This window comes from Ascaphus truei, chromosome 15, assembly GCF_040206685.1.
Source record: "Ascaphus truei isolate aAscTru1 chromosome 15, aAscTru1.hap1, whole genome shotgun sequence".
Lineage (NCBI taxonomy): Eukaryota > Metazoa > Chordata > Amphibia > Anura > Ascaphidae > Ascaphus > Ascaphus truei.
This window is the reverse complement of record NC_134497.1, coordinates 33,138,268-33,164,863: the sequence shown is the minus strand read 5'-3', so window position 1 is coordinate 33,164,863 and position 26,596 is coordinate 33,138,268. Positions and strand designations below refer to the sequence as shown.

Below are 26,596 nucleotides of genomic sequence, written 5' to 3'. Positions count from 1 at the left end.
GACCTGTATTTAGTAAATACCCTTTTAGACTCAGCTGGATACATAAGACTTATTGCTGTCTGTTGCATATATAATCACCTTCATCTGCATTAAAAAATTAGGATATTATCCTCTTATTTTTTTCTTAGCAGAAGCAGTTGCTTTTAATCTATGCATGGGGTTACTTTTAGTGTCCTTTCACTTGCTTACTTAAGCCTATTTAGTTATATGCTTACATATATCCCTTGTATTTATCTAGGACTAATTGCCTTTTATGCTTCTTGATAGCAGCTTCCATCACTTACAGTTCAGGGCCCCATATAGTTCCTACCATGCTTATTTGGTGTTACATTTCCCGTTTTGTTTGTTCATATGGTCACCATGACAACCGTGTGTCTTCGCAGCACAAGACGTGATGACGTCATGCGCATCCCCCATTGATTCGGCAGACAAGGCTATTACAGCCAGCCTTCTGCAATTGGCAAACACCATACTGTTTTCCCTCACTTGGGCTTGCCTATAGCTTCAGTGGGAGGTGCCTGCGTCATGACGTTCGTGACGCGATGACGTCACACGCGTCAGTACTACCTTTGAACACAGACAGGCCCAGCCTCCACAGCCAGCACTTCGTAACTGGCAAATTCATTACTTTCTTCCTTATCTGTGCCTGCCCACGACTTCAGTGGGAGGTGCCATTTCGGGCATGCGTCATGACGTCCGTGACGTGATGACGTCATCCGCATCATCAGCCCATTTACATAGGGGTTTACCTTAGTAAGCACACATGACTAGAACAGCCCAATGAGGTGCACAATCACAGTAACACAGGCCCTATGATGCTGCCATGTCTGTAAACATTCTCTGCTCTCACAGCTGCTTGCAATTAATCAAATTTTGGCGCGATTTTTGCAATTATGATTTCCCCTATAAATGCTAGCTCATTTCTCCCCTCACCACTCCCAGAAGAAGGCAGTTTCCCGTCGAAACGCGTTGGAGTGGGAGTCTTGCTGAGGGGGGCCCCTACCTTTTTCCACCTAACATGGAGTTCTGACCTACCTTTGTCTGTGACATCTACTTACTGAGTGGTGACGTATTTTTCTCTCTGTTACCCAATATACTTGTGTACCCAATTCATGTAAACCATTGCATCAAATTCTATGACATAATATTTTTACATGTGGTCACAAGATTTCAGTGCAGGTTGATTGTCACGCAGGTGTGCATTTACACAGCTACCTGCACCCTGTATATGTCTTGTTCAGGATCTTTATCTTAGACCCTTGCCTCCAGGTCCATTATGTTTAGGTAGTGTTGAGCCCCCCTCTTCTTTTATATTTCATCCCCTGTTTTAATCACCTGAATAAAATTTCATTTGTTACACTTGCATTTATGTCCGTGTGCTATCTAAAGGTTGCTTTTCCCTTGTTGTTTCCATATACTATTCACCTTTAGCACCACTGTCTAGTCACACCATACATCACTTATGGACAGGTGTTTTGGTACAATTTATTTAAGTGTTGAGCGATATTCCTGTGTGTTATAGAATATAAATATATGTTCCACTGAGTGCATTACACAGTGATTTAGTGACACCTCGAGCCGAATCTTCGCCACTTGATCACAGGAGAACGGATCGATCGGCAAGTTAGCTAATCACGTGTCAGTGTTTGGATTGCATTGATGCGCATATCGAAGGGTAACATATATTTTATTTATTTTTTAAAGGCGGCTTGAACTGTTGCTTTAAATTCAACCTAGTGGCGGGAAAACATGAAATCACTTGGAATACAGGACTTCCTTGTAAAGGATGAAATCACCATTTAACACTTTGGGTGCCCTTTTGATGTAGCTGCTATGTCACCGCGTCTGGCTCCATGATGTAATAGCTATGTCATAATAATCCTGCTGGTTTTCCTAGGGGAGATGTCATTCTGTGCTCCTGTGCAGAGCAGGACGGATCTATTTCTAGGTGGGATAGAAGGGAGGGGGTCTCCCCGTGCGTTCTGTCATTATGAGGGAGCGATCACGTGACCCTTCTGTCATTCAAAGGGTTAACATAAATGGAAATGGAAGGGCTCCGGCACAACTGCGCATGACAAACTCCAAGCACCTCCTGGATGACTTCAACAACACTTTATTGCACCGAACACACTAGGGCTACACCACTGTCTCCCCCTCTACGCGTTTCACCCTCTGGAATAGGGCTTCGTCTCGGAGTGGGGAGAAGTGGAATGAGCCTGATATTTTATACTTAAAAGCCCGCGAAAACGGGTACAAATGTTAACCCCTTCATTGCCTAATTGCCCATGGCTCAGATAACGTTATAACATATGGTAACACATTAAATAAATTCATTTCAAGAACCCACATGGTATTGTCAAACTCACTACTATAGTGGGCTTATCGTGTCATAGAGCAATGCAACAGGGGTATTATAAAATCTGTAAGCAACATTTCCAGATGAATTGTGCCCATGATTGTCACATATCCTTAAACATAACACAGCTTCAACCCAATAGCCATAAGTGAAGGTATTATTAAGCCCCATTCAAAATGTTAATAGTGCATTAGGGCTAAAAATGAGGCTAATGATTAGATTTGAGACATAAATCAGGGATGCAACAAAGAAGAAATAACAGAGGGGAGAGGGAAAAAGAGAGGGGGGAGGGGAGATGGGGGGGGGAGGGGAGATGGGGGGGGAGGGGAGATGGGGGGGGGAGGAAGTGGAACGGGGGGGGGGAGGATGCGAGGGTGGGGGGGAGGGAAAACCTGGAAAAGGGGGGTCAAGGGAAAGGAAAAACAAACGTGGAGGATAAATAGCAAAACAAATTTATGAAAATAAACTGAATGATAATCATTTAAAAATTAAAAATTCAAGGACAGAACGGATGTCAAAGAACCTCTGCACAAAAAGAAATAACTAATATCATAAGAAACACCGTAGATCCCAGTCTACATTGAGTCCATTGGGTTGCAGAGTGTTTAGAGCAAAGATCCAATGAGCTTCTCGCTGATTGCGCCGGAGCCCTTCCATTTCCTATCTACAAACAGAAGGCTGCACGCGGGAGCTGTGGAGCAGGGGAGAGCAGGACCCAGACTGAAGTCGCGATATAGGTAAGGGTTAATCTATTTCCCAACCTACTCCAGTCACTCTAGTGGCCATGCCTAAGCTCACTCTCTCTCAGCACAACATGACCATTTGACACCATAGGTGCCATTGCTGCATACCGAAGCGCAGGACAGTTGTTTTGTTGGTTAAAATAACTGTTTTACTTATTTGTGTTTTGTGAAACAAATCTTGTTCTGTATTTCTCCAGGAACATTTATGTGTTTGACTAATGAGGGCATTATAATTACTTTGTTTTCTATGGAAATGTTACGTTTTTTTTATTTGCTAAACTGTTTTTTTAACTTGACAATTTGTTACATTTAACCTATTAAATATGCCATTGTTGTTGATTCACGTTCTTCCTAGGAGGGACTGCCCCTTTAAATACATTTTCCTACTCTGCTTCAGTTTTAAATAAATCCTGAGATTACAAACTCATAAGAGTTTGTACAATCAGCTTTTTCTCCTTGCTAGCTATCCTAAGCACTCCTTTTCTTCTCACCCCACACAAGTCTTTCCCCGTTTTTTAGGATTTTTTTCAAAGCCTTTGTGACGGGAGCTTTGTGACAGGCTATTAATAAAACATACCAAAATATAACTGGGTTGAACTGGACGAGAATTAGATATGATAAAATATAATTTATTCCTTGATAAAGGTGAACACACAAGATATACAAATAACAGGCAAAATATGGACACTTACTTAAAGGTTAGGACAAGAAAGCCATAAGGATACAGGATGGGCCATTTCTTCCATAATCCAGTTTCAGATGCTTGCATCACAGCAGTACATGCAGATCATGAAGCACATGAAGGAACCCATGAAGACATGAAGACCATTTGAGTAAGGGGTGACTCTGACTTAAATACCATGTCAAACTCATCTCTTAACCCTAGATGCCGAGTCGGCTAGAAAAAATTTCTTTGAAGCAGATTTTAGCTTCCATTGTAAGTGTGAAGTATCACACTTAAAAACACTCAGCCCCTTTGTTCTTGCCCCCAGTATAAACAATTAGGGCAGTTACCTTTTTGATCACCGGGCTATGTTAATTCTTGCAGGATGCTCTTCCTGCCTATTACCATAGCAGAGGGAGTCTGCAGTTTTCAGAGCAGACCCAAAACCCCATATACACTGTAAATAACTTCATAACTTCAGTTCAGTAGTACTTACTGGCACGTAAGACATATTAATACATTCCGTCATGCATGACGCTCCCAATGAGACCAAAAAATTACCGTGTAATACTAAAATTAAGAGAGATATTAATATCTGGCTCTTAGTACTGGCTAAACATCAGGTGTGTGTAACCGTTAGTGGCGGATCAGTCCCACAAATACACATATGTAGCTTTTAGCACGTTCAGCCGAGGTCATCTCATAATATTCTTATATTTAATAAGGTCACTCATTCTGAGATCTCCTTGCGTAACCGCACCCCTGGCTCCCCTCAAGAAATCCTTTGAAGCAGGGACCCCTGGGTAGTGGACATTTGTCACCGGTGTTAGATTTCACACCCAAACTTCAATCAAGCCTTTTGAAGCCCAGATACTTCTGAAAAGACACACCACATTTGTATTTTCCTAAACTGTAGCTCATTAACCCCTTAAGCCCCAGTGTGTGTGTGGTGCAGACACTGGCCCAGAAACAATACATTTATACAGGGGAATAAACAGTTGGATATTGAAGCAAGACAAAACACATTACTGGACCTCAGTCCAGTTAACCCCTTGCTTCCCTGATGAGAGTAGAGGGTGGCCAAATGGGGGTGTAACCCCTTTAATCCCGGGTCAAATCCTCTCGATCGTGACAGCCTTATTTAACCAGAGGCAGCTGTTGACATTATGGATAACTTTGGTTGCTGTCACCTATACTCGTTACCTAGTTTACTGGGCAGCTAATGGCAAATCTATTTTCTCCAGCCTATTACTCTGTGACAATTACCATCACTTATTGTCTTTCCAAATCCTCGCAAAACCTCCCGAAACTACTGAATTTACAGAAATATTCATTTTATTTTATCCCCCAAACAACTTGTCAAATTATTTCCCCTTTACCCCTCTAAAGAAGAGTTACCCGTCTCACATGGTTTCTCTTATTGTGTTTCTATTGCTGTTTGTGTTCTGTATCCCCCTTCGTCCCACACCCTTTATTTGCCTCCCAGGTTCTGATCTGCAGGTGGTTATTTTTCCTTATTCACTTTGCCTCCTCTGTTCACCTAACACCAGATTCACTAAAGTGCAATAGCCTCAATTGTTCTCCAATGCAACTACAACACACATCACTGCGAAATGCTCAAAGAACTAGATTGGTCATCACTAGAGTCTAGGCGCAAAGTTCACCTTTCCTGTCTTGCCTTTAAATTCTTCATGGGCAAGCTACCCAACTACCTGAGCAAGCTCCTCATCCCTACCACTTGCAGCACTTATCACCTGAGATCAGACTCCAAAAGACTGTTCATGGTCCAAAGGCTCAACAAAGTATCCGGACGTTCCTCCTTCTCCTACCGTGCACCCCAAAACTGGAACAACCTACCAGAGACTCTCACATCCACCACCAGTTTAAGTTCTTTCAAATCTCAGGCTGTCTCACATTTTAATCTGGTCTGTAACTGTTTCATACGCCCATAATATATATTTTCTTTAACTGTGCACGCAATGTCTTGTATATAATGTATACCCTGTTCATTTATGTAACTGTACTTGTAACCATGTATTATTTGTTTTTCTCTGTGCCCAGGACATACTTGAAAATGAGAGGTAACTCTCAATGTATTACTTCCTGGTAAAATATTTTATAAATAAATAAATAACTTTAACAGCCACTCAAGTAAATGGCAATGAGCATGTGATCACAGCAGCTCTTTGAACCTCTCCCCTCTCTCCTGTCTTCTCCTCACAGCCTTGTTCAGCACGATTACGGCCCGTATGTAGCCTTAGGCTACAACCGCAGTGGTCACTGCTGCACACGCGTCTGACTGCCTGGCGGCGACAGGTGATGTCATGACATCATATGAAGCCGCAAAGCTCCGAGCCGGTAAGGGAAGGGGGCTGCGAGCAGGGGGCGGAGCAAAACAGAAACGTTTGCGCACCGCTGGTATATATATTGCTCTCCATTAACTTCTGATCACCTCAAATGCTGTAGAGAAGAAAGAAAAGACAAGTAATATTATTAACAACTTGTATCTTTTTTCAGCTCTTCCTTTATAAAATAGACATTACTTTGTGACCTCACCAACTGTCCCAATTTTAGGTTTGTAAATTGTGCGAGAAACGAGGAAGAACAGAACTTTGTGACGTTGTGACGTTGCAGTATCACAGGAAAATCTACTACAGAACTAGCACAAAATCTACTACAGAATCCCCCCACACAGAGCTCCTGGTCTGGAGATGAATATGGGAAAGAGCTTGGTATCAAGAGGGCACGCTGTGGAAAAGTAACGCGCCAGCACAAGGTAACCAGGAATATGTGTGTTGTGTGGTTTTTACATCTCTATTGTCTTATTACTGATGTTAAACTGCATATAGTGATAGATCTGCATACACCATTACAGCTCAACTAGTACTTAACATCACGTAACCTGACTTGAGTGAAAGGGCCAGATACATCAATCTGCGGTAACCAAAAATGCCGTATTACCGCCCATAAAAAAGCGCCTTATTTTATCGTGCAATGATTCAGTGTTGCAGAGCAAAAATAAAGCACTTTTTATCGGACCCGTTAAAAGCATCAGATCCGATACAAAACAGGCATAATATCATATTTTCAAGTAAAAAGTGCCATACATCAAGTTCTGATATTTATCGGAACGGGATGAACGGCAGAAATACCGCAAATATTTTATCACCTACCCCAGGCTGGCGTTAGCCCTGTCTTTCCTATGTATATAATGGCCAATATACTGCCCATTATATACATAGGCAAGATAGCTAAACCAACACCCACTCCCCCTCTAAAAAAGTAGACATACCTTGGGGATGGTCGGGATAGGCGGTGGCTGCGGGGACGGGCGGAGAGTCGCGACCCGGCCATCAGATGTATGCCTCCTCACTGTGTTGCACACCGAGCTTCCAGTCAGCGCACCCTGGAATCTTGGGCGCTCTGACGTCAGGGGTCCTGCGCGCTGACGTCAGAGGCTGCGACAGTTAGGCCTGCATTTTATGCAGAGACTGGGCCCAGCCGCAACCGGTAGCCATTATGCTTTGTCCCCCCATCTTGTCGCGGGCAGGCCCCCTGACTCACCGAGCCCGGTACGCCAACCCCGACAAACCCCCCCTGTTAGTGGCCCTGCCCGGGGAAATAAACTAACGGTTGTTATTACCACACTTTTAAGGTGGTACATATCAAGATTGTGGTAATAATTTACTGTGTGCGATATTTGGGCCAATCTCGCGATATGGGAATTAACGCGACCGTTAATGTGCTACATACCGCATTGGGTTTATATTTATATCATAGGCTTCTGTAATGTCTATTATTACAGAAACCCATGATCAAAATAACATTAACCCATTACATGCCCGTGGTTAGTTACCAAGGTATACCACAAGCACCAAATGTGTTAATACTTTATTTTTAAAAAAAACGTAATCTAACCCTTTTGACCCCGTTAGGGGCCAGTAAAACATTGCCATTCTAGTCGCTAAGGTAATTAAGGGTTTAACCCCTATTACCTCCGGAAGGGAAAAAAGATGGTGCAAAAAGCACTTATGCTAAATAAACAATAATATGTGAAGTGTAGTGATAGGTTAAATCAGAAACACAAACAAAGCCTTATACATATAAGGCAATGATTAATACACATTCCCAGCCAGCTCAAACTCCCACACCCACCACATGATGAATATATATTTATGTCAACCAGAGAGCTACTGAGCGTGGCAAATGTATACAACAAGAGACAGGGGGTGCCCAATGCTACATCCAATTGACAAAACATATATGATGAACAGTATAAAGTAAAATACTTCAATAATAATAATATTAAATACTTGGTTATTTAGTTAACCCTTTGGCCAAAGGCGTCATAAGCCTGCATACCAACGTCGAGGTACTTCTGCGGCAGACTTTATTCTTACTAATCACTGGCTTGTACCTGGCATGTTCCTGGAATGTGACAATTTTCACCCGGAGCATGCCGGGCTCCTTTTGCCTTCCCAGCCAGGGGTCATGCCCGGCTGACGCGTGGTTGATGTGTTAATTAATAATGGTTCAGGATTTACTAGGCTGCAATGCTTCGCGTGTCCGCCACATGGCATAAATTCATGAATTGTAATGCAGTATATATATATATATATACATATATATATATATACTGTATAACAACAACCCCTATAACCCCTAACATACAGTACTGTACACATACAGTACTGTACAGTATATACACATCAATGATACTGTAGGCCGGCGGGGGCGAGATGTGTTTGCAGCAGAGAGAGAACCGCTGCTCTCTCTGCGCAAACATCGGCACATTCAAAATTATTTAAAATACATTTTTATTCATAGTGTACATGTGCAGGGGGTCTCCGGAGCTGAACCGCGTTGGTTTCAGGTCGGGGGACCCCCTGCTCCCCGAGATACAGCCCCCTTTATGAGGTGCCGGTATCCCTCTGCGTTTAAAGGTCCCGATCACGTGACCGCGGCCTGTAAAGCAAGCAGAGGGATACCGGCACCCCCTAATGGGGCCTGTATCTCGGGGAGCAGGGGGTCCCCGGACCTAAAACCACAGCGGTTCTGCTCCGGAGACCCTCTGCACATCTACACTGTGAATAAAAAACATATATAAATAAACACTCGTTCCTTACCTTAGCGGCTATGTGCTATGGTAACGAAGCAGCATTTCTGTATTTTAATAATATTGTACAGTGAGCAGGGGGTTCCCTGAGCCAGAAATTAATGCTCAGGGACCCCCTGCTCCTGCACAATATTATTAAAAATACAGAAATGCTGCTTCATTACCTTAGCGTATAGCCGCTAAGGCAATGAAGGGGTTAACTCACCGTGCCCGCTTTATTGTGGGTAGTGGGGGTGGGTGAGGGGGTATTTGGCCCTTGGTGTGAGTTTAGGACTTGCGGGGGGGTTGCGGGCGCAATTAACCCCTTCACGGCCGTAGCAGTTAATACCGCTACGGTCATGAAGGGGTTAAGCCCTCCCGCTACCCCCCCGCAAGCCCTAAACAGCCACCGTTGGGGCTAATACCCCCTTCACCCACCCCCACTACCCACAATTAAAAAAAAAATCACACACAGTAGCCGCCAAAAAAAAAAAAAAAAATCTAAATTAATAAATGACTATAAATAAATACATTTGAAATACATTTTTATTTATAGTGTAGATGTGCAGGGGGTCTCCGGAGCTGAACCGCGTTGGTTTCAGGTTGGGGGACCCCCTGCTCCCCGAGATACAGCCCCCTTTATGAGGTGCCGGTATCCCTCTGCGTTTAAAGGTCCCGATCACGTGACCGCGGCCTGTAAAGCAAGCAGAGGGATACCGGCACCCCCTAATGGGGCCTGTATCTCGGGGAGCAGGGGGTCCCCGGACCTAAAACCACAGCGGTTCTGCTCCGGAGACCCTCTGCACATCTACTCTGTGAATAAAAAACATATATAAATAAACACTCGTTCCTTACCTTAGCGGCTATGTGCTATGGTAACGAAGCAGCATTTCTGTATTTTAATAATATTGTACAGTGAGCAGGAGGTTCCCTGAGCCAGAAATTAATGCTCAGGGACCCCCTGCTCCTGCACAATATTATTAAAAATACAGAAATGCTGCTTCATTACCTTAGCGTATAGCCGCTAAGGCAATGAAGGGGTTAACTCACCGTGCCCGCTTTATTGTGGGTAGTGGGGGTGGGTGAGGGGGTATTTGGCCCTTGGTGTGAGTTTAGGACTTGCGGGGGGGGTTGCGGGTGCACTTAACCCCTTCACGGCCGTAGCAGTTAATACCGCTACGGTCATGAAGGGGTTAAGCCCTCCCGCTACCCCCCCGCAAGCCCTAAACAGCCACCGTTGGGGCTAATACCCCCTTCACCCACCCCCACTACCCACAATAAAAAAAAAATCACACACAGTAGCCGCCAAAAAAAAAAAAAAATCTAAATTAATAAATGACTATAAATAAATACATTTGAAATACATTTTTATTTATAGTGTAGATGTGCAGGGGGTCTCCGGAGCTGAACCGCGTTGGTTTCAGGTTGGGGGACCCCCTGCTCCCCGAGATACAGCCCCCTTTATGAGGTGCCGGTATCCCTCTGCGTTTAAAGGTCCCGATCACGTGACCGCAGCCTGTAACCAAGCAGAGGGATACCGGCACCCCCTAAAGGGGCCTGTATCTCGGGGAGCAGGGGGTCCCCGGACCTAAAACCACAGCGGTTCTGCTCCGGAGACCCTCTGCACATGTACAGTATAAATAAAACACACACATCAATAAAGAATCGTTCTTTACCTTAGCGGCTATGTGCTATGGTAATGAAGCAGCATTTCTGTATTTTAATAATATTGTACAGTGAGCAGGGGGTTCCCTGAGCCAGAAATTAATGCTCAGGGACCCCCTGCTCCTGCACAATATTATTAAAAATACAGAAGTGCTGTTTCATTACCATAGCGTATAGCCGCTAAGGCAATGAAGGGGTTAACCCACCGTGCCCGCTTTATTGTGGGTAGCGGGGGTGGGTGAGGGGGGTATTTGGCCCTTGGTGTGAGTTTAGGACTTGCGGGGGGGTTGCGGGTGCACTTAACACCTTCACGACCGTAGCAGTTAATACCGCTACGGTCATGATAATAATCCTAACTGATCTCACAATCTATATCATCACAAGCCAATGAAACACCTCACATTCCAATATAAATGATGCATAAAAATGTATTTATTTTTTGGCGGCTGCTGTGTGTTAGTTTTTTTTATTGTGGGTAGTGGGGGTGGGTGAAGGGGGTATTAGCCCCAACGGTGGTTGTTTAGGGCTTGCAGGGGGTAGCGGGAGTGCTTAACCCCTTCATGACCGTAGCGGTATTAACTGCTACGGCCGTGAAGGGGTTAAGTGCACCCGCAACCCCCCCGCAAGTCCTAAACTCACACCAAGGGCCAAATACCCCCCTCACCCACCCCCGCTACCCACAATAAAGCGGGCACGTTGAGTTAACCCCTTCCTTGCCTTAGCGGCTATACACTAAGGTAATAAAGCAGCATTTCTGTATTTTTAATAATATTGTGCAGGAGCAGGGGGTCCCTGAGCATTAATTTCTGGCTCAGGGAACCCCCTGCTCACTGTACAATATTATTAAAATACAGAAATGCTGCTTCGTTACCATAGCACATAGCCGCTAAGGTAAGGAACGAGTGTTTATTTATATGTTTTTTATTCACAGTGTAGATGTGCAGAGGGCCTCCGGAGCAGAACCGCTGTGGTTTTAGGTCCGGGGACCCCCTGCTCCCCGAGATACAGGCCCCTTTAGGGGGTGCCGGTATCCCTCTGCTTGGTTTACAGGCCGCGGTCACGTGATCGGGACCTTTAAACGCAGAGGGATACCGGCACCTCATAAAGGGGGCTGTATCTCGGGGAGCAGGGGGTCCCCCGACCTGAAACCAACGCAGTTCAGCTCCGGAGACCCCCTGTACATGTACACTATGAATAAAAATGTATAGTACTGTATGTTAGGGGTTATAGGGGACGGCTTTAAAGACAACAGCTCTCAAACGCCCCCATGCGTTTTTACACGGCATTGCAGTATTGCAGCCAGCGGGATTAAAATGCTTAAATCACAGCCGCGAATATAACGCTATATACCCTGGGAGAAAACGACACAAAACCGCACATCACCGGGGTCCTCTGAAATTCGCGGAGCTAGCCAAGTAAGAATAAAGTTGGTCGCCAGTGTATAACCAAATTAATGCAGGTCCTACACTAAACTGTGAACCCTTCCTTTTACCTCTGTAAGAGGGGAAGAACCATTATAGGTCTTGTTCCTGCAGCAAATGAAATGACCTCCCAAGTTAAAAAGGTGAAGGAGGAGCTCTCTGGTTGACATAAATATATATTCATCATGTGGTGGGTGTGGGAGTTTGAGCTAGCTGGGAATGTGTGTTAATCAATGTCTGACTGGTAGCAGTCAATTGGGTGTTGTGGCACCTCCCCCCAGAGCTCACTCCTCCTCCTTCACCTTTTTAACTTGGGAGGTCATTTCATTTGCTGCAGGAACAAGACCTATAATGGTTCTTCCCCTCTTACAGAGGTAAAAAGAAAGGTTCACAGTTTAGTATAGTGTAGGACCTGCATTAATTTGGTTATACCTTGACGTTGGTATGCATACATATAAGGCAAGCCTGCCTGGCAACAAGTCTGACCGAACAAGGTCAAAGCGAAATACAAATACCAACCGGCACCTTAAGGTAAGTCAATACAAATGTCCAAAGGGCTTCCAAATGAGGGAATGAACTGGATAAAGGGTTTTAACCCTGCAACTCCAAAGCCACTTGATGGATCCACGGAGATGCGTCCCGTGACATGTAAAATTAAGCACAAGACAAAATCATAGTGTAAACTGCTAGCATAAATACAAATAACACTCTCACTCACAACAGAAACACACAGGACAAATAACTCAATACCAACACTAGACAGACAAAAAACAAATAACAGAAAAAAGAGAAAAACAAAAAATAACAACAACAACATGCAAGGCAGAAATGATTAAGCTAGTTTATTAAAAAGTTAAAAAACAATAAAAATGCTATAATTGGAAATGGCGTGATACAGCTGGTCCGGTTTAAGAAAAACCAGAATCCTACTCACAGAATACATAAAGTAATCAGGCAAATGAGGAAGTGACACGCAAGTGCACGAAACGCGTAGGGTCAAAGTTCACGAGCTAATTACAAGTAACAAGCGAGGACAGCGTATCAGGCTTGATACTTCACCACAACGAGCAGCAAGAGGTTTCTCTGCCCGAAGTCCGCCCCCTGCACCAGATTATTGGCTCTAGGAGTGTGTGGACAGCATCGGAGTACATCTAAAGAAGCCCCACTGCAAAAGGAGAATAAAGATACCATCTTCCTGCTTTAGTGCCATTTGCCAGATTATCTATTCTGTGAGTAGGATTCTGTTTTTTCTCAAACCGGACCAGATGTATCACGCCATTTAGAATTATAGCATTTTTGTTGTTTTTTTAACTTTTTAATAAATTAGCTTAATAATTTCAGCTTTGCATGTTATTGTTATTTTTTGTTTTTCTCTTTTTTCTGTTATTTGTTTTTTGTCTGTCTAGTTTTGGTATTGAGTTTTTTGTCCTGTGTGTTTTCTGTTGTGAGTGAGGGTGTTATTTGTATTTATGTTTTGCAGTTTACACTATGATTTTTTTCTTGTGCTTAATTTTACATGTCACGGGACGCATCTCCGTGGATCCATCAAGTGGCTTTGGAGTTGCAGGGTTAAAACCCGTTATCCAGTTCATTCCCTCATTTGGAAGCCTTTAGGACATTTGTATTGACTTACCTTAAGGCGCCGGTTCGTATTTGGTATTTTTCCCTCTCACCACCACTTCACCCCCACCCCCAACAGGAAGCCTAACCACCCTCCCCAGGGCAACTACCGTCATCATCCACATCCCCTACCTCCGTCCCCTATTAGACAAATGTGGTTTTAAACATTAACAAAAAATATATACACATTTAAAACAAAACAAAAAAAACATTAAAAATACATTTTACACACACAACCATTTATTATCACTGGATAACTAGGCCCTCTTAGTGGGGGGCCCAGTTATCTATATTGGCGATAAATGGTAACCTAGCAATAAATAAATATATCAACATTATTAAAATACATTAATAACCCACTTCATTACCTCAGTGGCTAAGGCTTTGAACGATCTGAAACTATTTCTGTAACTATTAGAGACATGGTGCGGTAATGGGAACACCCGGTGACTGATATGTGAGCTTCTAATGAGACACATTTTTAATTATACCTTCACAACTGAAACTATCGACTTACTATCTATCAAAAGGATTTTAAAAGATTTCTGCCCCTTTAATTGGTGTTTTGCATCTGGTGAGATTTCCTTTTAAATCGTTAAATATTATGATCCACTTTTAAATGTATGATCCACTACGTCTACTTTCCCGGCCCTAATGCTGCACATTTTGTGCTAAACCCTTAATTTTTACAATGTACATCTACAGTTTACTTTCATCCTGAACTTTTTGGGATATGCCAACTTACCTCTCCTGCATGACCTTTTGTAAGACAGTTTGTGTAACGGTGACTTTTTGAAGTGAAACTTCTTTGCTGGCACCTATAGAGTTTTGATAGGAAAAATCTCTTGTGTTGTAACAGAATTCCATGACGGAAGTGATTTCATGCTTTTACTTTTGCGTGTGCTACACCCACGCATGCGCAGATCTCGGCGCCGTGCAAAGGTGCGTACGAGCATGCGCAGGTGCGGCTCACACCGTGCATGTGCAGGCTTGCCAAGCACCGCACATGTGCAGGACCCCAAAAGTCAGCCGCAAGTTCCATAATCAGTCGCCTGGACCCCATCCAATGCCTGGCCCACACCGAACACAGAACTCGGCCACAACTTCCATGCTCAGGTGACTGTACCAGACCAAACTCTCACCAAACCATCAAAGGGTGGGCCCACTCCCAATGCTACACACAAAAACAAAGGGAGTGTCACACACACACACACACACACACATACACACAGTCACACTCACTCACATACAGTCACACACACACACACATACACACAGTTAGTATAAATGTAGACGTGCAAATAGCTCAAACGGGGGGGAGGTGCAACGAGCATGCGCATTCTATGTACAAACTTCTTTGCATTTTCTCACTTAAATTGTGTTTGGATTTTAAATAAAAACATCACCATCACAAATACAATTTCTGTGACAAAACAATGACAAAGGACAAAAGTTTCACTTAAAATGCACGTGCTTGGCACACACAAAGTTTTAGATAACAAATGCCTAATTTCATCTAATTTTCAAATTATGTATTTTTTTGGTCTCGTCTAGTACAAAGACAAGCTCCAATAATCCACCCATGTCAACCCTGCAAGTTTGCTTTTAGGAGTCAGGATTACCTCCTCAAACATCTGAAGTTTAAACACCCAAATTGAGTATATGGAAACAATGAGGACAGAACAATCTTGCAACATTCCAATACATATGACCGAAAATGCATCTTTCAACCAGACAAGGCAATTAATAAACAATGTAACTGCTTCTCATTCCAAAAAATATATATTAGCAGTTGCCACAGGAAAAGATCTTGGAGAAAGTGGGAAGAGTCTGACTTGGTTATCAGACCAGAACTTGCAGAAAAGGACACACGGAGGGAAGAGACCGCATGTATGTGGGGAATGTGGGAAGGGATTTAGTATGTTATCCAGCCTGATCAGACACAAGAGGACACACACAGGGGAGAGACCGTATGTATGTGGGGAATGTGGGAAGGGATTTAGTCAGATATCCCACCTGAGCACACACAAGAGGACACATACAGGGGAGAGACCGTATATATGTGGGGAATGTGGGAAGGGATTTAGTGACATATCCAGCCTGAACACACACAAGAGGACACACACAGGGGAGAGACCGCATGTATGTGGGGAATGTGGGAAGGGATTTAGTCAGATATCCCACCTGAGCACACACAAGAGGACACATACAGGGGAGAGACCGCATATATGTGGGGAATGTGGGACGGGATTTAGTCAGATATCCCACCTGAACACACACAAGAGGACACACACAGGGGAGAGACCGCATGTATGTGGGGAATGTGGGAAGGGATTTAGTCAGATATCCCACCTGAACACACACAAGAGGACACACACAGGGGAGAGACCGCATGAATGTGGGGAATGTGGGAAGGGATTTAGTGAATTATCCAGTCTGAACACACACACGAGGACACACACAGGGGAGAGACCTCATGTATGTGGGGAATGTGGGAAGGGATTTAGTGTGTTAACCCACCTGATCAGACACAAGAGGACACACACAGGGGAGAGACCATATGTATGTGGGGAATGTGGGAAGGGATTTAGTGTGTTATCCAGCCTGAACACACACAAGAGGAGACACACAGGGGAGAGACCGCATGTATGTGGGGAATGTGGGAAGGGATTTTGTGACTCATCCAACCTGATGAGACACAAGAGGACACACACAGGGGAGAGACCATATGTATGTGGGGAATGTGGGAAGGGATTTAGTGTGTTATCCAGCCTGAACATACACAATAGGAGACACACAGGGGAGAGACCGCATGTATGTGGGGAATGTGGGAAGGGATTTTGTGACTCATCCCACCTGAACACACACAAGGGGACACATACAGGAGAGAGACCGCATGTATGTGGGAAGTGATTTAGTGACTTATCCAGCCTGAACACAAACAAGAGGAGACTCACGGGAGAGACTGCATGTATACGGGAAGGGATTTAGTCAGTTATTCGGCCTGAACACACACAAGAGGACACATACAGGGGAGAGACTGCATATATGTGGGGAATGTGGGAAGGGATTTAGTGACTCATCCAACCTGAACACACACACAAGGGCACATACAGGGGAGAGACTACATGTATGTGGGGAATGTGGGAAGGATTTAGTCGGTTATCCCACCTGAACACACACAAGAGGGGACACACACAGGGGAGAGACCTATATCTAAAGCCAGGCATTTTGAGGGAGAACCAGCGACTAAGACGCTCACATATATGTGCACACGTGTATCTGTGTTACGCTAAATCACAATGAAAAGTGAATTTTGTTTATGGTGCATAAAACAATCATTTTAAAAGGATAAAAAAGTTCTAACTTTTTAAATGTAGGTTATTTGTATAATTCTAATTGTTTTATTTAAAAAACAATGTTGTTCTTAATGTTTTATATTTCCATGCTGATGGTTCTAATAAAATGTGTGTTTCCCATTATGCTGAAGCGGTATGTAGTCTCAATTAGCTTTGAACCAGAATAGTTTTGCCGCGACCATTACGCCGGACCCTCCTCCACTTGCCGCTTCTAATGTAAATGTTATTACAGTTTATGGGGTTAATTGAAGTGGTTTTAGCGGTTAGAGTGGGGGGGTTTAGGATAAGGATTTAAGGTAGGGGGTTCTAGGGTAAGGGGGGCTTAGGATATAGGGGTTTTAGGGTAGGGGGTTTAGACACTTACCTTAGCGGCAAAGTGGCTGGTGGTGGGTGAGTGGCGGCAAAACTGTCGCGACCAAATGTCCTACAATGTCCTGTGAATACTGAGGGGGAGGACAGAGACACAGACTAACGTCCCCAGTGAGGGAAATAAATGCAGCCGCCTTTACATACTGTATGTCATGTTCCTTTAATATCTCTAGAGAGCAGCAAGGGCTGACCGTCTATTTCACAGGTTACACGTAGACATGAAAAGGCACCTGAGAGGGTTAAGTGTCCCTTTATTAATGACATATGCAGTAATGATGTAACAAGCACCTTTCCCACTAATGCTTACACTTGCACACCTCAATGGCAGAGATTCGTGTTACACATGCACTGGCGTTACCTCCCCACAAGGGCATTGCCAGGCTAAGGGAGGTGTTCATATGGGAATCCAGGAGACACACACCCAACTTTATTTTGTATTTGTAACTCTAACCCAGAATGAAAAGCATTTAGCTGTGAGGGGCACGGGCAGTGGCGGATTTACAATTCACTATCAGTGTGCAGCGTCAGCGTGCTCATGCCCGAAATCCCAAATGAAGAATGTGATTGGGCCCGCCATGCGCCCCACTGGTATTTGCAAACTTTTTTTTCCGTGTATGCACTGAAACCCTTCCACCAGGAACCCTGCTTTCTCCCGATCGGGGAACCCCTGTAACTGTCAGCTCAAGGCGCTAAGGCTAAACGGCATTGGGGCCTTCGTGAGAGGTTTTCCATCTCCCAAGGGTGGTGTTGCCTGGGGCTATGTAGCACTTTTTGGCGGGGTGGCCACACTGACTACACACATCTAAACTTGCAACCCGCCCCAAGCGTGCAGTGTTTATCGTTAAACACCCAGCATTCCCCCTTTGTGCCCTTGTTCAGTTGTTGACTCCCGGGCCGCCCACCCGGACCCTTGGAAAAGGGGGCTTGCTTTCTCTGTCTCACTATTGCATCCACAATGCCATGTCTTTTTCCCCAAACTCTAAATTGGATTTCCCTGCCACCGCTACCTAAACCTTTTGTCATATTCCTGCCATGCTGACCCCCCGTATTTATCATGTGTGGTCTGTATTACATGCATGTATTTCATTAAATTAGGCTCTTGCTTTGGATGTTTTGTAAGGAGACAGTCACCGAACACAGCAAACACAACACCCAGTTCCCAGTGCTTCTCACTATATGTGCTGACCCTCTCTCACCTGCTCCCGCACATGCTTCCTCTCTTCTTGCCCTTCTACTGATAGCTTCTGCATACCCACACATTTCCTTGTTACTATATCTCTCTGGGCTTTCCTGGACAGGTGTGTGTACAGGGAGCTAGACGTGACTGCATACGTACCCCTACCACTTTGGCAGGAAACTACCCCCATGTCCCGGCACGCTTTGCGTTTATCCGCGTTCTGCCCCTTTTCCTTCCTACGCCGACTGACTTGCTTAACGTGTCTAACCATTTCCTCGTGCACTTTAAACCCGGGGTCTCCTTGCTGTGTGCGCCAATGCTTGTGTCTGACTTAGTACTCTCCCTCGCGCTCCCACTATCCTCACTGTCTGACCACTGGGACTGACAGTCCAGCTCTGTGACAACCGACCCCACCTCACTATCATCATCATTACTATCTCTCCATTACAGAATTATCATTCTCACCTGATCCTGCAGCCTGGACACCCGGCTGACCGATCACAGATCTCCACAGCTCACGTTGCTGGTCCCTGGCTCAGTGACGCCTCCCTGTGCCCCCGATTCTGGTATATCCGCTGGGGGTTAGCCTGAACAAGGGGATGACCAGGTCACCCCCTGTGGCCTGTGGCAATGGGGTCGCAGGGGCTAAAGACGGAGCGGGAGCCGCCACTGGAGCAGGGGCCACTACTGGTGCTGTGGGAAGGGGGGGAACAGCCCACCCATGTGTAGCAACACCCCCCAGGTGATGTGCTGTGTGTCATGGTGACAAGGAGTAAAAGGGGAATGGCTTTGGCTCCAACACTGCCCCTCTGCGGGTGGGAGGCAGGCTATCTGTAATCCTGCAGCTGTGAGGATGAGGGGGAGGGTAGCTGGGGGTGAAACAACACTCGTCCCGCTCCTGGAATGCAGGGGATCTGCTGTGGGGGGGCCCCATTGTGTCTGAGGGGGCCATTGTTGACTCCGTTGTGGGGGGCTCCGGTGTGGTGCTCACCTCTGTAGTTGCCATCGTTGCTGGTGCTGGTCGGTGCGCTGCTCTCCCCACTGTGGCTCTCCTTCCCTTACCATCCGGTGCTGCAGCCTGGGGAGAGCAGGCACCGGAGTGAGGCTGGGGGCGAAGCTTCCCTGTGAACCTTTTCCTCTGTCCCTGCTGCTGCCGGAGAATTCAGGAGCTGGCTCCGTCTCCTGTCACTCACTCCTTGCGTCTGTACTGTACGGCAGTCGGAAGAGGAAGACTGTCCAGCGTTGGGGCGATCCATGACTCAGGAAACCAGGTAACCTGCAGGGAGGAAGAAGAAAAGATAATTAATGTTGGATTCAAGCAGACACAGGGTTTAAATACCCTGCACCTGCTCGAATCCTCCCCTCCCTGCTTCCCACCCACGTTGGTATGTGCGCTAAATTTGAATTCATCGTGGTGAGAGGGATGGGAGCTGGCATCTTAACTCCTAAACCTCGGAGGCACATCAGCCCTTGTGTTTGGCGACAGCCTATTTTGGGGCCTCTGCCTTTCTTTAAAATACGTAATATTCCCCGCCATTTTTATTACACGGGCCATGTTAGACGCCATCGCTGTGCCCCTTAATTGCAGGTAGTAAGTATGCTCAAATCAGAAATCGTTCTTATTGAGAATGACATCTCTCAGCAGCAAAACAAAGGTAGTTGTATATAGTCAGTGTGAGTCAGGATGTGTGATAATATGGCCTCTTTACCCAAGTTGTGGGGGATGTTGGTATAAAGGCTTGATGAACCCAAGTGACTTGGAACGGCGCTAAACAACAGTGCTAGTGATTAAAGTGATAAATACACATATATAGTGAATTGTAAGGTGCCACAAAAAACAAATTCTCAACCTTCACGGGGAATATGTACAGATTCCCCTCAAGATAATGTAGATACAGGTATTGGAAGGGAGCGATGGTATCAGGAACACCCCAAAAATAGAAAATACAAAATAATGGTGCAGTATAATAACATATAGTTTAAAAAAATCTTGGCTCTATTAAGTGCCTACTTACACCAAGTAGGTAGTAATATCAGCATTTAGCAGGTCAGCAGGTAAGTGATAAACCGCAATTGCAGGAACCCGAACAGCTGGTGATGCAGGAGAAGCCCCACTCGAGTGGGGGTATCATGAAAAACGAGGGGAGACCATGGTGTAGAACGAAAGTTCAAATTTATAAGTTAAAAACATATATAAGAAATGTACTCACAATAAGTACATAAAACATGTACACATAGCCTTTTTCTTGAGGCAGTAGAGCGCTGGAAGATGGAAACTTTGCTGCTGCACTTCCAAGTGACCCCCGTCGGATCGCGATGGATGGCGTGTGATGTCACAACCGGTGAAGGGATGACGACTTTCGGTACGGCAAATAAGGAAGCAGGTAGCAAAGAGAAGCAGCAAACTCGGCACCTTCAGTTTCTCAACAGCTGTGCAAGCTCAAGATGGCTCTAAAGATGGCTCTACGCGTTTCGCTGTGTTCACAACAGCTTCCTCAGGAGCAAGTAACACCCCCAGTGGGTACACAACATATGTAGTATACATAATCAATTAATTATTTAAATTAGCTAAATTTAACACAGGTCCTCCTTCTTAAAGGTACATGACCCTGTGGTCAAAAATAAACTATACAGATATAAAACATATAGGATTATAATAAATACTCAGTCACAGGATGAATACATAACATAAAATATCAAATTCATGATAATTAAGAGAGATGGGAGAGAGAGAATGACAATCGATCAGTATACATAAAAAAAATATAATAATAAATCAATCGCTGTCAATAGACAACAAATGGTCTTTTAAGATGCTAAAATACAAGGGGAAGGGAAGGCAGAATGGGAGGGAGGGGGGTGAGGAAGAATGGTAAGGGAAGAGGGGGATAGAGTGAGGAGGGTAAAGGGAACAAGGGAGAGGTCACAGCAGAGAAGACAAAGGAATGAAACTGGTATAAAATCAATTAAATGGTGTTAATTCAAACTAATAAATTCTAATTTAATTCTATAAAAGGGATTTTGGCCAAACATTGGCATATCCTACTTATGGATCCCATCCTAAAAGTATTCCTTACTAAGAAACCACCCATTGTTTTCAAAAGGGCACAAACACTCAAGACTATTCTTGCCCCTAGTTTATTAAAGGGCACTGATAAATCTAGGGAAAAGGATCTGAGGGATACATTGGGATTGGTTGGTAACTATAGATGCACCAAATGCAAGATTTGCCCACAAATGTTAACCAACAAATCGTTTAAATCATTCACCACAGGGCTTGAATATAAAATCTCTAACTACGTAGATTGTCTGTCCACGTATGTAGTGTACATTCTGCAATACAGCTGTGGACTGCAATACGTGGGCAGAACCAAGCGCAACCTAAAAATACGCATTATGGAGCATGTACGTAATATTTCAAACATCCCTAAACTAGAAGCATCCTCTAAACCCCTCAGTCATTTATTAGCCCATTTTAAAAATGCACACAACTGTAGTCCAGCAGGTGTAAATATATGGGGATTGAGAGGATCATGGGTGACGTGAGGGCAGGAGATAGGGACCTTCAAATTGCTAAACGAGAGCAGTTTTGGATTTTTACTTTACAGTCCAAACACCCAGGGGGTCTCAATGACTATGTCGAACTGACACCTTTTTTAAGATAATTGGGGAATTGGTTGCACCATTTTAGATTGTATTTCATTGTTTTCCCTCCCCCATTAAAGGTTTTTTCTCTACCTCTGTTTTTCCTTCTCCCCCCCCTCACCTTCCCCCTTTCCCCCCTTTTTCTTCCCCCCTCACACCCCCCCTTTATTTCCCTATTCTGCCTTTCTTATTTTCCCTTCCCTTTCCATTCCAGCCCTCTCCTTCCCCTCCCCCCTTCCCTTTTTCCCCTCCCCCCCTTCCCTTTTTCCCCTCCCCTTCCCAACATGCCTTTTTCCTTTTCTTCCCAGGTCTTTTACATCTTACTTATCTTTTGATTCTGTTTTCCATAACCTATTTTTACTCTCCATTTATTATTTATGTTCATTATGGTATTAATTTTGTTGCTTAGTGATTTTAGTAATCTATAATCAAGCATGTTTTTAACAACTATGGGGACAGCCTCTAGCAGCATGATATTCCAACACTGCTTCTAATTTACCTTCATTTGGATCACCAAATGATCTAGCAATTGTTCTATTCTCCTGGGTAAGTGCTTACAAACACTTCCAGCTTGTTAGATACTTAAAACCTATAGTATATCTAATGTTTACATTGAGGTACTTAATTAATTAATTTATTGGGCAATTGGATTGAAGTGTCTGCATAAAAGGCCCCCCCCATAGGTGTCTCTATACCGCCTGATGAAGCACGAATTAGTGTGAAACGCGTTGCGGAGTGAATACAGTAATTGTTGGTGTCCAGATGCTTGGTTGCACCACTCCCAGCCTCCAACGAAGCTTTGAGCTGCTTTGAGCTGTTTTTACCTGCTCGAGTGGGACGTGGAGCATACAGGCAACCGGAGGACAGCTCAATACGGGTCCTGCATCAGCCGCAACCCGGAAAAACCTGAGCACTGCCGGGCAAGTCAGCCCCAGCGCACGGGACTGAACTGTAAAGACCAGGCAAAACCTCCTGTGCCTACACAACCTCCTGGATTCACCACCCACGTAGTGACGCTACTGGATTTTTATTATGATGTGTAAGTTTTTATGTTTTATTATACCTATTGCTTAATACATCCTCTTAACCCTTGGTGCGCTTCTGTGTCTCTTTTATTACAGTACACAGACCTCTGGACTGACTAACAGTCAACGCGAGGTTAAAAAGCAGGCAGCTACTCCGGCAACCACGAGGAAATCTGTTAGCAAGATTACACATCTGCTGGCAGAGCCTTTTGAGGAATGAGTAATTTAAAATTACATATTCAATACAAGGGGAAACAATATGACGGCTTTTTAGACACAAGCAGACATATCCTTTGTAAGAACTGATATTTTAATTGATGAGGATTATGTACACGACATAACAATACAGACAATTGAAGGACACGGTACTTATCCTTCATATTATTTAAAATTAGAAATCAATGGTAGGTTTTTATTGAATTAGTTGAACATAATAAATTAGATTGTGATTTTTTAATAGCTTTTAAGGATGTCGCTTCCTTTATTCAAATAAAAGAGGAAGTGGCAACAAAACCACAAGCAAAGTTGACTGTGAAATTTAACTTCAATGTTTTTATCACATGAGACAGAAGAAAAACATTTTAAAGTTCTGACAGAAGTATTGCTTACATTGACGGAGGCTGGTTACCTTGTTTCCCTAAAAAAATCACAGGTTGCAAGAGAAACTGACATTTTTAGGCTTTGAAATAGCTGAAAATGGTAGAGGCCTCTCTAGTAATTACAGAGAGAAAGTTTCTAACATCAGTGTTCCTAAAACACTGAAACAGTTAAGAAGCATTATTGGGTTACTGAATTTTTCAATGACGTTTATCCCAGATTTTAATGTACTGATTGAACCATTGCATCATGCAATATCACGCGAGATTAAGTCAGAGCAGACTAGGCCGAAAACACCTTTTAAATGGTTAACAGTTGAGGATGAGGCATTGCGAAAATTATTAGCAGCAGTAAATGATGCTTCCTACTTAGCGCAGCGCGACCCAACAAAACCATTGTCAGCATATGTAAACATTTCACCTTTAGCTGCATACATTAGAATTTACAATGCTATGGAAACTGTACCAATTACACTTTTATCTTATGTATTCACAAATACAGAGAAAAGATATTTGCCGCTAGAGAAATTGTTATCAGCGGTTACACTTACAGTGCTGAAATCACGTGATTTGGCACAGGGACAGGATATCTATATATACACTTCAGTAGCTTCACTAGCAACATTGCAGAAACAGACCATTCCGGACAGGAAGGCGTTAAGAAGCCGCTGGTTAAAGTGGTATACTATCATAGAAGATCCGCAAATACATTTTGTGCATGACAAAACATTAACAACATTAGATGAACTCCCATCTCCCTTTGAAGGAGTGACATGGGAAACACAAAAACATCCGAATGACTTTTACACATGCATTTTCTACACAGATGGTTCAGCTGTAGACTCAAGCAAAGAAGGAGTAAATAAATCTGCAGGTTCAGGAATTGCTAAATATGATGCAGATATGAATCTGCTGCACAGTTGGCAATTACCTATAGGAGATCACTCTGCTCAACATTAGATGATCTCCCATCCCCCTTTGAAGGAGTGACATGGGTAACACAAAAACATCCGAATGACTTTTACACATGCATTTTCTACACAGATGGTTCAGCTGTAGACTCAAGCAAAGAAGGAGTAAATAAATCTGCAGGTTCAGGAATTGCTAAATATGATGCAGATATGAATCTGCTGCACAGTTGGCAATTACCTATAGGAGATCACTCTGCACAGTTTGCAGAGATTCACGCATTAGCTTTTGCTATGAAAGAAGCACTTACAGTTAAAGGACATGTACTTATAGTTACAGATTCCGCATATTTAGCACGTTCAGCACTGCAGGATCTCCCAATATGGAAATCAAATGGATTTTTGAATGCCAAAAGAAAACCACTAACGCACATTGCTAAGTGGAAGGCCATTGCGGCCTATTTTGATCAAAAGCCTAATATTGAAATTGTACATGAGTCAGCGCATAGAACGCTTGGTTCATCGGTTCATACTATGGGTAACCAGTTTGCAGATAGTCTCGCGCAAACTGTAAGTCAAAAATTTGCCGTTAACAAAGTGTTGACAAGGGCACAGTCAAAGTCAGCCAGTCTCGATGCAGAGTTGTATGTTTGTCTGGATACTACCAGGCCTAATCCACCTGGTTATCCTAAGAAATACTCATTTAAACAGGTCGACAATAATTGCATGGTTGTAATTGATACTAATGAATTCATTGTTCCCCCTGTAGCAAGCAGAATGCAGATAGCTACGCAAGCACATGACAGTGTGGGACACCCTCACCTAGGGAGAGAAAATGTTTTGTTGACACTGAAACACAAATATTGGTGGCCGAATATGAGAAAAACGGTTAAGTCAGTCTTAAGAAACTGTAAACCATGTCGGTTGGTAAACAGTCCTAATCATCAGACACCACCATTTATTATTAATGCAATACCGAGCAAGCCGTTTGATTTAATATATATAGATCATATTGGACCATTACCTACATCACATTCCTACAAACATGTTTTGGTTTGTGTTGATGCTTGTACAAGGTTTACGTGGTTATACCCCGTTCGTAGTACGACAAGCGGCTAAGCCCAAGGCTTTTCATTCCGATGGTGGACCTGCTTTCACAGCAGCAGAAACCAAGGAATGGGCCGCAATATTAGGTATTGAGTGGGCCTACAGCTCACCGTCCCATTCCTCAATTTTCAGATATGGTCGAACGCAAAAAATTACGAGGTGAAACGACTTTTAACCAAAATGCTATGTAATCGTCTTACACAGGGGTACCCAAATTGGTCTAAATAATATTCCTAACACAACAACTGGTAAAACACCACATGAACTGTTATATGGTACTCCTATGAATACACAGTTTAATAATGATTCTATTTCTGTCCCAGGGAGACTTGAACAAATATTAATTGTACAAGAATTGAGGGATTCTTTTTCCCATACAGCCCACACACCACGTAATCCTAAATCTTGGACGCCGGAGATTGGACATTCGGTCCAGGAGAGGGTTGCTAAGGTAAAGTCGTTGCAGCCTAAGTGGAAGAAACCAACCACGATACTGAAAAAGTTAAACGAGCGTACCTTTGTTATCCAAGATACTAAAGGCAAAGAGAGGACTGTGAGTATAGACAATCTTAAACCCACAGCTCACTGCAATGACTAAACTGTAAAAGATGGAGGAGACACCATATCTGGCACAGACTTCGATGGAGCTGCAGTCTCTCGGAGCACAGACTACACGACCACAGGATGTGGAAACTAATCACGCAGGTGAGGTCCAACAAGCTGAAGCTGACTTCCCTGACCGTGACCAAAGACATACATATGTGTTACCTGCCATACCGAATCAACGCAATATTTTCCGGAAGGCCTATGAAACAATGGCTAAGGTAATCACGAAGAAAAGACTGT

The 26,596-nt window shown here is 43.9% G+C and overlaps 1 protein-coding gene across 5 annotated transcripts in view; it reads left to right on the top strand.

Annotated features, from left to right (window-relative positions):
* The window catches only part of LOC142466797 (uncharacterized), a 369,751-nt gene that overhangs the window by 3,007 nt on the left and 340,148 nt on the right, over window positions 1–26,596 (top strand). Inside the window, exons 1-5 of one of the 5 annotated variants that reach the window (XM_075572231.1) lie at window positions 2,810–3,093; window positions 5,987–6,121; window positions 6,338–6,539; window positions 14,424–14,680; window positions 15,119–17,063. The exons of 1 other annotated variant lie outside the window; for it this stretch is intronic. In XM_075572231.1, the coding sequence (XP_075428346.1) occupies window positions 15,227–16,477 (1,251 nt within the window). In that variant the 5' untranslated portion in view covers window positions 2,810–3,093; window positions 5,987–6,121; window positions 6,338–6,539; window positions 14,424–14,680; window positions 15,119–15,226 and the 3' untranslated portion in view covers window positions 16,478–17,063. Of the gene's footprint in view, window positions 1–2,809; window positions 3,094–5,986; window positions 6,122–6,337; window positions 6,540–14,423; window positions 14,681–15,118; window positions 17,064–26,596 lie in introns of those variants that run through there. 3 more of the 5 variants (XM_075572229.1, XM_075572230.1, XM_075572232.1) reach the window with 3 other exon arrangements.